Here is a 16946-nt window from a genome sequence, read left to right on the forward strand (position 1 = left end):
GTTTGCTAATCAAGTAATGGAACATGTGGCAGCAGGTGCTCGTGCATTGCATGGAACTTACACGTTGGTCAATATTGGACAAAATATGGAAAAAAAAATTCCATAATGTATTTTAAGACTGGATTGAGTCAAAAGAGGAAAACTATTAATTTAGACCCAGTCAAATGGATAAGATCTGTGGGTACAATATTCAATTTTTAATATAAAATCATTTTAAGAGAAAATGAGCTGTGGGCTTTCGACAATTTGCAACGTAACCGATGTTGATTATAAATCGTTATGTTTTTTTTTTAATAATAAAAATCTCCATTCCCACTAATTATTTTGCAGATGTCATTAGTTCCTTTTGTTTGGCTAATGTCTATATTTTATTAATGCTATGTTTGGATTAACGGTCGGCGAAAGAAAGTAAAGTAAATTGAGGGTTTTGGATGATCAAGGTGAATCCTTTCCATAATTTGAATAAATATTTTTAATTTAACAAAGGTAAAGGAAATGTCATTAACTCTGACCTTTTGAAACCCTCCGAACCCTTTTTTTCTGACCCTCAATTTTGGGTGCCGGAGAGGAAGAACCTCCTAAAAATTTAAAAAAGTTTTAAAAAACTTTAATACCCTTAATTTTTTAAATTAATTACATAACGCCATTTCATGAGTTTCTTCCTTCACTTTTTTCAATCTAATTCTATTTTAATCAAGTATTCACATGACACCTATGGCAGATCCTTGTTTTTATGTATTTTTTTTATTTGTTTATTTATTTATTTATTTGTTTTTGTTATGTTTTTATTTCTCATTTCATCCTCAAAAGAATTTATCTTAATAGAATTCTATCCAAATTTTATTCGAAACACAAATAAAATTAAAATTTATTTGAGTAAAGAAAAAACTAATAATTATCTAATTCAACATGATTATTATGCTATGAATTAAAATATTATAATAGATTTACTAACAATACGATAGAGTGATATTGTGATGATCCATATAGAGCTATAGGAGGAACTGATCTTTAAATCCTAATTAAGTAATTTGGTGATGTATAATTGGGAGGGAAACTATGGGAGGTCACTTTATTGATCTTTCAAAATCCTCTGAAAATTGATCTAGAGTTGCTTTTGAAGTTCCGAACAGTTCAACAACTAAAAGAAAACTAAGAAAGCAAAATTAGATGACAATGATAGAGAACTCATTAAAGAGGGATTTGAAATGGTCACAAATACACTAATTGCTAGAAATCTCATTTATGAAAAAGTCAATACTCAGTTTGATCCAATTTAAGAAAGTGACATTTGGAAACTTTTGAAGAACATAGGAAAAGATTCAAATTTAATGACTACTATTTACCTTTATTTCATTGAACATTCTGAGAAAGTAAAGATAGTGCTTGGATGTATGTGGGAGAAAAAGAAAGAGCTAGTGGAAAAGTTGGTGCTCGGTCCTTCTGCCCATTAAACATCAAACATATTCATCAACATTGTAGCAATATTTTTTTTAATTTGAAAAATTAGTTTTTAGGATTTTTCGTTTCTCTTATATTTCATAAAGGAACAAGTTATATTTCTCTAAATTTTGTTGTTTATTTTTGAATAATACTTATGTGAGTTTAATAATTTTATATTTTACATTGTGATGATGTAAATAGCAACATTCTTTTTGTTCTATACAAGACAATAATTTATGATAAATTTCTAAAGGAAAAATAAATTGTGGTATTTGAGAAGAGGACAAAATTAAAGTATAAAAATCAAAATCAAAATAATAATGATAATTGTAATAATTTTAATATTTATTAGAAAAATCTACTTATAGTGTGAATTTATTTGAGATATTTATAATACATGTGTTTAAATAGAAATAAATAATTTTTTATTTAATAATAAGAGTATAATTGGTAAATCATCTTATTATATGTTCTTTCATTTCCCTTTCTTAACCAAACAAGGTTTATTAGAGAACCCTCATTTACATTCTCTCCATAAAATTTGTTTATCCAAACAAGGGTTGAACCCTCCCCTTTCTCTCCCCTTACTTTCCCTTATACTTTTGAATCCAAATACTATGTAAGTCTAGGTGCTATATTCGCATATCATTAGTCTACTATATTTTATTATATTTATAACTGTTTTTTTTTAATTTAACAATAATATATTTATAGCTGTTTTTATTTAACAAAACTATTGTTTATCCTTTTTTATTAAATAATAATAATAATAATAATAATAATAATAAAATATCAATTGTCAAATAATAATAGAAAGGTTGAATCTTTATCCCTCAAATCAACGTGCTGTAACATTAATATTTGGAGAGTAGTCCGTGGCCGGCAACCTTCCAAAAAAAAAGGACTTTGAGGTCACTCAAATTTGGAGAGGGCTTTTATGGTCAAGTGCAATTATCGAGAGCTCTTGTAATTCCTCATTTGTAAATATATTTACTCCCTTTTTCATTATAATTGCTCTTAGTCCTTCCACCCAAATGCTTAGAGAATGGTGAAAAGGTGTTTAAAATTTCATGTAATTAATTTTAAGTAAAGAAGTTGTTTTTGGGTATTTGGTTGTTAGAATTGTGCCTCAAAATCATGGAATTGATTTTTTTTTTTTTTTACACTTCCATATATGTTTGATTCATTTAAGTCAATTTAGAAGTGGGAAATATTACGTATGAAAAGACTCAACTTTTGGATTTTAACTTCTACATTAAAATGTTGAAGTACGACATCAATATAATTTTAGCTGTTCATGAAATTGGAAATATGTGTTATCCATTTATAATTTTTTCTTCTAATATATTTTTATTTATTTTTATAATAAATTAATTCGTTAATTTTAAGGAAAATTATAAAACTCACTAATATTTAATTTAATCTTTTAAAAAACAAAGTTCATGAAAATTATTGACATATTCTAAATTTTTTTTTTTTAATCTTTTAAGTATCAAGATATGTAATTATTGACGTTTAAAATATGAACTTCACGCTAAATCAATTCTGATAAAAATTATAATAATTAAATAAAAAATACTTTTTAAAATTATAAACATTGAGATATGTTAATTTAATCTTTTAAAAAACAAAGTTCATGAAAATTATTCACATATTCTTAATTTTTTTTAATCTTTTAAGTATCTAGATATGTAATTATTGACGTTTAAAATATGAACTTCACGCTAAATCAATTCTGATAATAATTATAATAATTAAATAAAAAATACTTTTTAAAATTATTAAAAAAAATTGTATGTTATATAACTATGGTTTAGAGTAAATTAATAGTTTAGAATAAATGTATAAATTAATTATATAAATTAATTATTCAGAATAATGTCAATGATTTAGAAAAGTGACCGAATAAATCATCCGTGCCTATAAATATTCAATTATTTAAAAATTTAAAATTTATAGATAATTATTATACATATAAAAAAGCTCAATGTTGGAGATGGTAACTTTACCACTATTAAGAAGTGATGACTTAATAACTATTAACACACCAGCCAAACATTGCAAATGAATTAAAAATACTTTATTTCGATGTGCAACCAAACAACACAAAGCCACATTTTCGTTATGAAATAAGACTTTTGAACTTCTCACTTCTAACACTCTCCACTCTTGTTTTTGTTGTTAATCCCTCTCGTGATGGCATGCCATTGTTTAGCATTTTTAATGGAAGTGCTTTTATTTTTTATTAATTTATAACTGATGGAAGTGCTTTTATTTTTTATTAATTTATAACCAAGCATTTATATTCAATGTCCTTTGAATATCCATTATTAGTGATCCTTCAAATTAAGGATGGCCTGCTACTATTTTTGGTACTAAGAATGCGCATTTTAGTAACCCTAACTCATGCAGAATAAGGATACTAGTGAATGAGCAATTAGCTCTCCCTGCGTACACCATGTGTTTTATTCATATTTCATTAAAAAAAAAATCCTTCTAAACTCCCATTTTTTACATTATACTTTATTTTAATTAATAAAGTTTCAATAATTTTAAAATAAATTATTCTATGAATATCAAACTCAAATTGTCCTCAAACACAACTACACAACCACCTGTAAATATACATATATATATATATATATATACATATACATACATATATAAATATATAGAGCAAATGTGTGGACATCTATAGAAATCCGCAGTTGAGCACAATGATAATTATGAGAGACAAACACATCTACAGATTAGTTAGGTTTAAGTTTGGGTTCATTACTTTAAGTTTGGTTTGTGATTGATTAAATTTCTGTGTATATTTAAAGTTCATATCAAAATATTGTAGATCTCATTTTTTTTACTGTACTACTATTTATAAGCATAGTAATACAAATGAAAAATGGTAAAAATCGTTGGATTTCGATCCAACGGTCGAAAACAAAGTTACTTAGATTTTGAATCTACTCGGATGCATAGATGATGCGCCCTTATATTAATATATCAACGTTTAAAATTTGTCATAGACTCATATGACTAGGATTTTTAAAGCAAGACTACTTCATTTAATAACTACAGTTTCAGTATTTACTGAAAAGAACCAAAGAGCTTTGAAAAAAAATAGAGAAGTTTGCCGTTAACTAAGATCTGCAAATCACTTGCAAAATTTATGTTGAAAATAACTATTTATTTAATTGCCGAATGTTATTCAATCAAGTAATCAAGACGGTCATGGCTAGTTGGGATTTTTTTTTATTTTAAATTTTGTTCGCGGCTGTAATAGTCCATGATCCTTTTTGATGAAAAGTAGCAAGAGTAACCCTCAAACCTCCCATAAGAGCAGGGGCAGAGTGATGAGTATAATTTGCACTTAATATATAGACCTTCTTTAACTCATAATGAATTAAATTTGAATTATTTTGAACCAATTTTACTCTTGATTTTATTGTTATTGCATTGTAGGAAAGAAAGAGAATGATTTGAAGGAAGAATATGTAAAAAGCACAAAATTGGAGAAAAAAGAGCAAAGTTTCAACAAAGAGGGAACAAGCAAAACAGATTGTATAGCGCCTAGGCGCTACAACATCAAGAGGTGCAAAACAGAAAGTATAGCGCTTAGGTGCTACAGTCTTTGGCGCCTAGCCGCTACCCCAATTTTTATGTTATAGAAGGGGTTAGGGTTGAGACGAAAAGGGAGGAGAAATTTCGGAGATCAAGAGGCCGAGAGTGAAAATTCTGCGCGGATTCATTGCCAGGCTTTAGTTTTTAGTTTTTCTTTGTTTATTTGATTATGAACCTTATTTATATGTTAAAATTTGCAATTATTATGTTCTAAATACTTTTTCTAGGGCTATGATGTGGCCAGACTATGAAACCCTAGATTCATGCTAATTTGTTTAATTCAATTGATGCTTGTTTCAAGACTATGTTGGATATTTTAATCTATGCTTAATGCTTGTGATTGCTTGATCACCAATTGCATGATTAGTAATTTGATTTGAAACCCAGAGGTGATAATTAAATTAGGTCTTGGTTGAAATATCGTACAATAATTGATAGTGGAATATTTTATTGATGCTTGAGAAAGATCAATATGTAATTTAGGGAAATTTGATGACAACATTAAAAAATAAAGATTGATTGATTGAACTAGATGATCTAGGTGGAATTAGTCTAGGTGAACTCGGAAACCTTAGAATCTCTTGACATTGATTTTTTCTCATTTAACTGTCTTTCTCTAGTCCTTGAATTAGATTTTCTAAATTAAATTTCTTCAATCTCATTAGTAAAGTAGAATTAGGGTTAGTAATTTTGGTAATTAATAAGCTTAATCCTCGTAGGACGATACTCTCTTATCATTATATTACTTGTTTGCGATAGCGTATACTTGCATTATATAAATCACAACCAACACAGAGCTAGGGGAGGATGAAGGGGACCATGCCCCCCTCCCCCTTGTGGGGGATTTAGTTGTTTTTTTTTTTAAATTACAATGTATATATATATATATATATATATTAGATATTACTTACTAATGCATCCGATATAAAAAATAATATTTTTAGAAGAAAAATATTTGGAAAATTTACTGTTTGATTTTTAATATTTTACGAATTAATTTATATAGTATTTGCAAAAGTCTATTATTTGGCTTATCATTTTTTTCACAAATTAATATATATAGTCTAAAAATATTATAGTTTTAGAAAAATATATTTGTAAATTTTATTTTTTTAGCCTTTTAACATTTAATAAATTGGGTATATAGTAACAAAAAAAATTTGCATAAATTTATTGTTCGACAACTTGATTTTCTATAAATTAGTACATTATATATATATATATATATATATTGATAGATAATATGAGAGAAGTGTATCTTCGTTAGGGCAAAACAACCCATATAAATATATAAGAGTGGTGTACATTTAGAGTATGTACATATAGATTATACACAATGTATGTACATAAATATATTTTCATTATAACACGCCCCTCAAACTCACAGTGGGTCATGAATTGAGAGTTTGGTAAGTAAAACTGAAAATGAGAGATAGTATGAGCCTTTGTGAAAAAATCAACAAGCTGCTGTGAAGAGGGAATATAGGGAAAAAGAATACTGTCCGCAAGGTAATGATAAAGAACAAAGTGAAGAGCAACCTCAAGATGTTTGGTACGCTCATGAAACACAGGGTTAGCATAAATTATGATGGTACTCTGGTTTTTACCATAGATAGGAGTAGGAGTAGAGACGAGGACACCAAGTTTGGGTAAATTTCTTGGTTGGGTACTAACTTTTGGTCAAATCTCACTTTGAGCACCAACCTTCAATTCGTACCAAAGTGAGCACTAAGTTTCTATTCTCTTTCACCGACTAAGCACTTGGCCCTTTTCGGCGAGAAACTTATGACATGGCCACCAGATTGATTGCGTGGACTCCTATTTTTGATGTAAAAGGCTGTCTAGAACCTTCCACCCCAGCGACTTACCCACATTAGCAAGAAAAGACCCACGTCAGCTGTCACGGAGGCATCTTCCAAGTGAGAACTTCCCTTCAAATTATTTTAACCATTTAACCCTAGTTTTTTACAGCGGTGGCGAGGGTGAAATCGGTGGCAGAAGTGCACTAATTGAGGCAGATTTAGGGATGTGCAGTGTAGAGATTGGGCCAAAAGTCCATCGGAACGAAGGGGAAGCTTTGGCGAGCAGTGCAGCCAAAGGAGAAGCATCATGCATGGAGAATTTGTAAATTCATGTTCTTCCTGGCTTTCAGGTGAAAAACATCTATAACCAAGATGTGGCAGCGAATCAAACAAGTGGAGGTAAAAAATAACTATCAGCTAGAGTAGGGAAGAAAGAAATTGGGTGTAGGACCTGTATTGAAGTCTCGAATGAAGAATAACACTTTGGTGGCTAAAGAGAAAGAGGGAACTGTTGGAAAAAGAAAAAAAAATATGGAAACCACCTGTGGGAAGGTCTTGATGGGGTGTTTTAATTTTTTTTTTGGGTAAAATGCATAGTATAAATGCATACTTGTATGTTCTGTGTTTTTTGGAACTGTGGAGACTTCATATTGTAAACTTCTGTGTTTTTCAACAAAGCCTTGTGTGTTCTGTTGGGTGACCTCCATATTTTTTTGTGTTAATGAAATGTGGTTTTTAATGGAAAATTTGTATAGTATAATATGATCTGATTGTATTTGATTATGGGTGAATTGAGTCAGATTTATCCTAAATTGAGTGAATTTTATACATTAGTGAATTTTCATACTTTTTGCAAGAATTGTGAACTTTTATCACAAAGAAATGATTCATAAATTAACCCATGATTGTAAATTAACATAGACAAAGCAGTGACTTCTTCTGTTGCTTGCAAATTAACTGATGATGGAGGAAGGGATTGTGAACTTTCCAATTTATGCCCCTGATGCTTCTACTGCAGCTTCTCCTCTGTTATTTGAAGTGGAAGACCTATAGCACTGACTTCAACACCGAAAGTAGTGACCTCTGTTGTTACTTCAAAGCTCATCGGACATCGTACACTTGCTCTGCTGACATCGCCGAACATGAAGCACTGCTACCAACGATCGCACACTCGCGAGAAGCACGGTAAAAAAATAGGGCTAAATGTAATCCCGGCTTCGATGATAAAGACGATGCCTATGTGGCAGCCGATGTGGGTCTTTTCTCGCTGATGTGGGTAAGTCACTGATGTGGAAGGCTCTAAACAGCCTCTTACATCGAAAATAGGAATCCACGTCATTAGTTTCTCGCCGGAAAAGACCAAGTGCTCAGTCGATGAAAGAGAATAGAAACTTAGTGCTCACTTTGGTATGAATTGAAGGTTGGTGCTCAAAGTGAGATTTGACCAAAAGTTAGTACCCAACCAATAAATTTACCCAATTCCATCAAAAGCTGACACAACCAAGGAACCTCTTTGACAGCTGTAGATGACATAGCGCTATACTCAGCCTCAGAAGTCAAAAGAGCAACTATAGATTGTTTCTTGATTTTCCAAGAGATGAGTGAGTCACCTAGGAAAATACAGAAACCAATAGTGGATCACCGATCAGTAGAATCACCTGCCCAATTAGCATTAGAATAGGCTTAAAGCTCAAGAGATGACATGGGAGAGAAAAAGAGAGATCAAGTGATAGTGCCCGTAAGTAACTTAGAACCCGTAGAAGTGCAGCATAATGAGTAAAGCGGGGAGTACTGATAAACTAACTAAGACCATGAACAACATAAGCAATATCTGGCCAAGTGATAGTCAATTAAACAAGCGCACCCTCAAGTGCTCGATAATGAGTGGAATCAGGTAACAACTCACCATCAAAAGATGAGAATTGATGACAAAGCATAATAGGAGTAGACACAGTGCGAAGGTCTGTAAGACATGCTCGATGAAGGATATCAAAAATATACTTCTGCTGAGAAACCACAATGAGAATAAGTAACCTCAAGACCCAAGAAGTAACGAAGAAGAACAAGATCTTTCATCTAACACACGGCGTTTAACCATTGTTTCAAAGAAGCAATATATCAGCATCATCACCAGAAATGACCATATCATCGACACAAAAAAGAAGAATAGTAAGACCACAAAGAGTTTGATAAGTGAACAGAGCGTAGCTATGAGAACTGTTGGTAAAACCAATATCAAGAATTACAGTGCGAAAGTGCTCAAACTAGGCATGAGGAGCTTGTTTGAGCCCATATTTTGTAGAAGAAACCACCAAGAGATTAGAATGGGCAAGGAACCAAAACATAAGAGTAAATAAGATAAAAGTATATTCTAAAAGAGATTCACATGACGTGAAGGGAAAAGCGGTGTGTTTATCTAGCTTACAACCCATACAAGGATGTAAACAAGAAAAAGAAGACGAAACAGAAATAAGACTACCTAAACATGTTAAGATTTTCAGGCGAGCACTAGACAATTGACCGAGACGATTGTACCAATGATCAAGAGAACACCCAGAGGTGGCAATGGCAAAGACTAAAGAGCGGGAAGATGAAGATGGTCTAAGTCATAAAGTCCTCCAACTCTATGCCCAGTCTAAATCCTCTGGCCTGTAAGATGGTCATGTACAGTACAAGAAGAAGAAGAAAAAGTAATTGTGAGACCATGATCAGTGAGGTGATCAGTGAGCTAGCTAACAGAGAAAAGGTTTAGAGATAAACCAGGAACATGATGGATATCAGGAATGTCAAAGGAAATGGATTGAAGATGACCGCACTCCATGACAGGATGAAGGCTCCCATCAGCAGTGCGAACACTGAAAAAGTACTAAGGAGTAGAAATAGAAACTAGGCTAGATGCATCTGCAATCATATGATGAGTAACACCAAAATCAAAAATACAGGAGGAGGAAGACGTATCAGAAGCTATAGACATGGCAGAGGAAGTACTGGAGTACATAGCAAGCTACATGGCATGAATCTGCTCAGTAAGCTAAGCAACATGAGAGAGTAAATTAGCAGAGGAAACAGAAGCTGAAACATAAGTGGCATGGGGAAATGAAGAGATGGTAGAAGAATGAGGCGAAGGGTGACACTACAGTTGTGGTTGCTACTACTGCTATTGCCGTTGTTGAAGCTTAGGACACTGACTCTTCACATGTCAAGAACGCTTGCAGTAACGACACATGATAGAAGATCCTGGAAAAGGAGACAGCGAAGCAGAAGCTGGTAACACATCAAAGCTGGAAGCTACCCTAGAGATGCGTGGAGAGGTTATAGTGAAGATTGTATCAGTAAAGATAAGCTGGGGAGAGAGTGCACTTAGCTGGGTCTCTTCAGCAATAACACTACAAACAACCTCAAAGTCAGGTGGAGACGTATCAAGAACTCAAAAGTGTGCTGTGTTTGGCTAGACTGAGTGCAAATTTTGCAACATTTTCATGTCAAGCAAGTAGAAGCCTCCAAAGAATCAATCTGCCTCCACGGAGAATGCAACTCGGTGACATACTTCCTGACGAAGCACTCACGTTGCTATACGCGATCGAGTAATATCCTGCAAAATGGCATGCTGTCAAGCAGAGCTTGAATGGTCAAACATATAACTCAAGTGTTCCCACATCGCACAAGCAATAGGAAGATGCCCAATCTCCATACGAACATCGACCTCACAAGACTGATAAATAAGTGTCATGGTACTATCAACAATAGTCCATACATAATGAGTCAGGCTTAGAAAGCTGGGAAGAAGTACCATCAACATGGTCAAGCAGCTCTAAGCCAAGTAAGATAATACAAACACAGTAGTAAACCATTCTTTGTAATTGGAGCCATTGAGTTTGACGTCCACTGGAGCAAGGAAATTTGGAGAAAATGAAGATGAGGTCATTTTTTTATTATTTTTTTAAAATCTCTATCACCGTTACATAGAATATAATAATAACCTTATCTCTGTCACTGTTACAGAGAATGAAGTAATAATAACTTTAATCTCATGATCCAAGGTTTAAAGGGTTTGCATAGATGGTCGGATGGAAGAAATGGTGGTGAAAATCATATCCGGTAAACGGCGCCATTGCAGACATCATCAATCGAGACCGGCGACATCAGCAAGTTGACGAAGCCTGCAAGGTTTAGAGCAAGAGACAGAGCCTCGTTGGAGCTTGGGCAAGCGCAGAAGAGACAACAAGAGGGGACAACGAGAGCGACAATGGAGTCACCGGAGCTTGTATAAAGAGGATATGAGGGCTTCTCTCATCAACAGCGAAGAAGAGATGACAAGTGGGAACAAGTGAAAAAGAGACAGCGAGAAAGTTAGTGAAGTCAGCGGAGCTTGTACGAAGAGGACAGGAGGGCTTCTCTCATTAATGGTGAAGAAGAGGTGGCAATCCGGACTGAAGTCCAGCGGGAATGCAGCGAGGTCTTCTGGCGTCTAATACCATGATAGATAATATGAGAGAAGTGTATCTTCATTAGGGCAAAACAACCCATATAAATATACAAGAGTGGTGTATATTTAGAGTATGTATGTATAGAGTATACACAATGTATGTACATAAATATACTATCATTCTAACATATATATTACAAAAAATTCATGAAAATCTATTATTAATTTGCCTCTTTCACTTTTTACCTGTCTAAAAAACAATTTTAGCCCTCTAAAAAAAAAATTTGGCCCCCACTAAAAAAATTTTCTAGCTTCTCCCTTGCATAAGAGACCGTGTACCTTACAAGTTAGAGGTTCAAACTCAAAACCCCTTACTCACATGCCATGATAGAAACTATTGGGTTGCGCCTTGGTATCTTAACGTCCCATGTTTGATTGGCAAAAAAAGAATAGCTAGGTTTATTGTAAATTTTAAAGGTATATATGTTTATATACATAGGCCTTCTGTTTATATATTCATAGGTATTTTTTATCCATAGCTAGGTTTATTTCAACTTTCTTTTAAAAAATTCATTTTTTTAAAATTTTTTTATTTATTTATCTCGTTTATTTAAAATTTTGAAAGTTTTTTTTATCCTAATTCCTTTTTTTTAATTTTATGCTGATGAGTATATGTTTTTATTGGGCTTAGAATTGGAAAATAAAATAAAATAAAATACCAACATTAGAAAAAATGCTGAAATCCATAAATTCAATGTGTTTATGAAAGAACTTCAATGTTTTAAAAAAGAGTCATTTTCCTTTGATATAATTCATAGTTTATCTATCTAATATGGTCTATAAAAAATCAATATAAATGTCGATTGTAATATAATTTGCAAAATGATGGTCGCATGTTGTATAAATAAAAATAAACTCATAAAGCAAAGTATAATGATTGTATTTATTGAATATTTCAATAATATAAAAATATAAATGACCATAATATAAAGTACATTTTCATAAACAATTATTCTCATGATATTTACTCATTCAAAACTTAAAAATAAAAATTTCATTAAAATAGGAAAGAAAGGTAAAAATTACAATTATTGAAGGACAAAGAGGAATTTATACATGAAAACATAATCACAAATATTAATCACACCAAACTGAAAATATATGCACATATTTATCCATACCTTATTTTTTTTAGTATTTAAGTAAATAAACCCAACCAAATGAAAAATAGAAACAAAGATTACTGAACAAATCCTTAAAAACATTAATCCTAATAAAGTTTTATTCTTGTCTGAATTGAGCTACGACAAATAGGGCACGACTTGAGTGCTTTTCCACAATCAAAGCATGTCTGAAAACCATTAAAAGAAATAGAAAAAAAAATTAAATTCAAAAGGTAAATTAATTATGTAAATGAATAATAAAAGATAAATTATAGATTACAACATATAAGTTACCTCTTATGTATATATATATATATATATATATATATATATATATTCATAACATTATACATGAATTATTATTTTTTATTAAAAACTCTGCATTAAAAAATCATCAAAACATGAACGATTACCTGGTGCCCACATCCGAACGCCATGTTTTTTGGCTCTATTAAGCACACCGGGCAAACCTAATGAATATCGATATGTTAATAATTAGTCCATAGTGATCTGTAACTTATAAAATAAACTAAAATATTATAACCATACATGACAATTATCTTGTGAAGCATTTGGTGGAGGGAGAGCAGCACTTTTTTGAGATTTTGTACCAAAATTCCTACTAAATAATACAACAAATATAGTAAAAACTAAGTGAATAATAATTAAATAAAAGGCTAGAAATTAAAAAACAATTGTGATAATGCATTATTACCCTAGGATGCCAAGCTCAATTGTTGCTTTATATTGTAATGGTATTTCCATTAATGCTGCAAGCGCAAATTCGGTCTCTTTTCGGTTTTGAGGTATTTTTTTTACCATAATTTCGGTAAAATTTACAAACTACAAAGCATATTGTTAATTAAATAATTTGAATATGAAGTAATACAACAGAAATACAATTATATTACTTGAAAATTATCAAATAATCTGTTTGGTATATTGTCATCAAATTCCTTCATCATGCCCCATGGACCATCACCAACTCCGACCAAAATTATTGACAAAGGAAATTCACTGTCAAAAATATATATATATAATTAGTTATTTTTCTTTAAATTATTCAACATATTTGTTGATCATAACTAAGTGATATAGTTACTTCACCTAGCTTTTACAATTGCATCAATAGTCTTCTGTTCTTGAGAACTTAATTGGCCATTCCTGGTATTTATACTTCTCGTAACCTGTATAAATTACTAAATTATTAAAAAAACTAACTAACTAAAGACTTTATTAAAAAAAACTAACTAAAGACAAAAAAAATAAAAGAATTATGTACATTTCAAGGATAAGGTGAATTGTTCTTATTAAGTACAGAAATTCAAAATGAGTTTAACTATTGTTGGGACTTTCTATACTCTGCTAATTATGTGTCATTTCTTCATATATTATATAGTCAATTATAGCATGTTGTTACCTAGATTTAACAATTACCATATTACAAAGGAAAACTAACTTGTAGTTTCTTGAGATATTTCAAAAAGACATATAGATCCATGAAACCTTTTCAATATCCAATACATCTCTCATTTGCTAATTTTTATGAAATTGCCATTATATTCTCAATTTTTTTATTTTTCTTTTATTTATCTCCTTTTCTTTTCTTCCATATTGATCACGCCATCTTCCTCCATAGTCCGAGTGGCCTCACCAGTTACACATGAGCTTGTGCTAAGTCTAGTGAGCTCACAAGGGATGGGGTGCACTCCTTGGTGCAAGGAGTGGAAGTAGGAGCAGCGAGGTTGAAGTTGGAACTTTATTTAAAAAGTTAATTAAAATAAATTATATGGATTAAAAATGAAGAATTTCACATTAAACGAGTCCTAGGATTTTTAATAATTAGAGGGAGTTTTGGGGCATATTGAAAAAATGGAAGGACTTAGTGGCCATTTTCTGTGTTATATATATATATATATATATATGTGTGTGTATGTACCTGTCCATCAGCAATAATCAGTAAAATATGATATTGTCCTCCACTATGTGCCACAATATCCATTGCTTTCTCAATTATAGGAGCAAAAGATGTTGGTCCTGAATGGAAAATTTCATTACTTTAATAAATATTATTATGAATCGATAAATATAAATATAATATAAAACTCTCATAACAAAAATTAATAGTATAAATATATAAATATAAATCAAATATGAAACTCTCATAACAAAAACTAAGTTAATGGATAACTACTGTATAACCCATTGGATTATCATATAGCAGTGGATAGGAAAAAACAGGATCAAACCCCTGCACGAGCAGTACTATAATAGTAATGTTCACCCACTATTCTCTAGCCTCGGCTGTTTACAATATTGTTCAAATGGTATCTGTATTGTTCCCCTATGGGAAAATTCATATCTCTTCCTTCTAGGATCATATAGCAAGGAAGAATTTTCATTATATTATATGAATCTGATCAAGTTAATAAGTCCCTATGGATTTATAAGCCACCGTATTGATGCACCTCTATTCATGTATGTCCCTCGACAAATTTTAAGTGTGAGGCGTTTGTCTTTTATTATCAAAAATAAAATAATATAATATAATAATGCAATGAAATCTACCGGATAATTGCAAATGAGGAATGATTTCTCGATAGCGTGATAAAGCCTCTGAAAATCCATGGCATGGTCTCAAATCAGGATTGAAATCAAAGACATTTTGATCATGAGTTGTTGCTGCGAAAAAGAAACGTAAAACTTAATCAAGTTATTGAAATAAACTAAGCCGTGAAACTTAATAGTAGAAAAAAAAAATAGTAACAGTGGGCTCTGATACCATAAAAAAAGGGTTATATTTTTAATATTCAATAAATACAAAGAGAACTTATTTTATAATGATCTAAAAAAAAAGAAAATATTTTGATCCTAATTTATAAAAATTTTAAATATTTACCATATTATAAAATATACAATAATATTAATAAAAAAGCTAATTTAAGAGAAAAAATAATTAAAAATAATTTGATCATTATCAAAACATGCTTTATGTGTTATCACGGACGGCCCATTAGTAAAAGTAGTCTTTTATAAAAAAAAATTAATATGTTTTAAAAAAATCACTAATGTTACATCCTTTAAGAACTCTCAAAGAAAAACACATTTAAATGGCCGTAATTAAGAAAATTACCATCACCAAAGCCGAAACATGGTATTAAGTCATCCTCATCAAAAGGCGACAAAGTGCGGCCAACAATCGAAATGGCCTGTTCATAAGGATTATAAGAGGAACTAATATGATGCAAGCTTTGATTGTTGAAAGAGTGTTTACCTGCATTCAAAGATAAGCTAATTGATTAAGTGTCTATTTATTTGGTTTTTAAGTCATGAAGAACAAAAGAAACCTTTTTTAGTGTATATATGTATGTATAACCAACGTACCACTCCATTCATTGCTCTTTGTGAAATCTATACCAACAATGAGATTTGAAGATTCAAGACCAGCTTGTGCAAGAGCCTCAGTAACCTGTTCATTTTAACAAAAAATTTTCATCGCAAGAGTTCACAAAGCCTGTAAGTAATGACACAAGCGTTGAAAATATAATATTTACTGTAAACTATAATTAGTCTTTTATTGTTCTTTATTTTCATGACTTGTTATCCTTCAATCTGCAGAATCAAAACTAATGATGTATAATAGTATACCAATGAAATTTTTCTATCATTTATAACTTTTCTTGTATATATATATATATATATATGTTTTTAACACTTAGCGACAAACATCCCCATTTAAAGTTTAAGTCAAGGGGCGGGAACAGATGTGGAGTACATTCGCGAGCTCAATAACATCTTGTTCTTGTTTTGCGTGGGTTTTGATCTCGGAACCCTTCTGAAATGAAAACTTTACGCAAGTGACCCGGTACCAATATGCTATATGCAACCGTTGGTCCTTTCTTGTATATTACATCTCTATTTTATATACTAATTCTGTTACATTAAATGTCTACCAATTTAAGTGTTGTAACAATTGATACATTCACTCTAGTCGGCACAAATTATATGTTGAAATTAAATCAATATCTATATGCATAATGTTGTCATGATCAAGGGAATACTGTTTTATTGATCCTAAACTATATATACATACGTAACATACCTGTTCCAAGCACTCAAAGTTATCGGCTATCTTCGAATACCGTCTTTCAAAATTCCGGCCGCCCTTTCCACCACTCGTATGAGTTCTTGATGAATTCGATGATGATGATGACGAAGACGAAGATGGATGATGGCTGATAAGTCCTGGCATGCATGCAGCCTCTTTAGAGCTGTTCCCACCCATCAGCACAAGCTAAAAATTTAAACAGATTATCCGAATCCAAACACAATGGCCGGGCGCCTGTTTTATAGACATTCAAGCTTTAAGCTAGATAAATTTTCTGAAATTAAGTATCACATATGAGCTTTGTGGTCAAGGTCTTATTCAACCATTAATTAGTGCAACCTACTGGGCAACCACTTTGGAAAAGAAACTAATAATAATTAAAATAT

The 16946-nt window shown here is 31.4% G+C and overlaps 1 protein-coding gene across 1 annotated transcript; it reads right to left on the reverse strand.

Moving 5' to 3' along the window:
- Positions 1-12559: 12559 nt before the first annotated feature.
- On the reverse strand, positions 12560-16722 carry LOC120270699 (E3 ubiquitin-protein ligase RGLG2-like). The gene is made up of 11 exons (XM_039277772.1): positions 16555-16722; positions 15837-15921; positions 15586-15726; positions 15021-15134; positions 14392-14489; positions 13560-13639; positions 13364-13469; positions 13168-13295; positions 13002-13074; positions 12866-12922; positions 12560-12640 (listed from the first exon to the last, which is right to left on the reverse strand). Exons 1-11 carry the CDS (start codon positions 16702-16704, stop codon positions 12560-12562), a joined length of 1113 nt encoding a protein of 370 aa, XP_039133706.1. The 5' UTR covers positions 16705-16722.
- Between the last annotated feature and the right edge of the window lie 224 nt (positions 16723-16946).

Source organism: Dioscorea cayenensis, chromosome 10, assembly GCF_009730915.1.
Source record: "Dioscorea cayenensis subsp. rotundata cultivar TDr96_F1 chromosome 10, TDr96_F1_v2_PseudoChromosome.rev07_lg8_w22 25.fasta, whole genome shotgun sequence".
NCBI classification, from domain to species: domain Eukaryota; kingdom Viridiplantae; phylum Streptophyta; class Magnoliopsida; order Dioscoreales; family Dioscoreaceae; genus Dioscorea; species Dioscorea cayenensis.

Excerpts from the sequence above, each read along its gene's own strand:
- LOC120270699 (XM_039277772.1), bottom strand. The coding sequence starts at position 16,704 with ATGCCAGGACTTATCAGCCATCATCCATCTTCGTCTTCGTCATCATCA. Across the intron at positions 13,640-14,391 it reads TGATTATTGCTGATGGACAG|GTTACGAGAAGTATAAATAC; the intron begins GTACATACACAC and ends TAATTTATACAG. Across the intron at positions 12,641-12,865 it reads CGTTCGGATGTGGGCACCAG|ACATGCTTTGATTGTGGAAA; the intron begins GTAATCGTTCAT and ends AATGGTTTTCAG.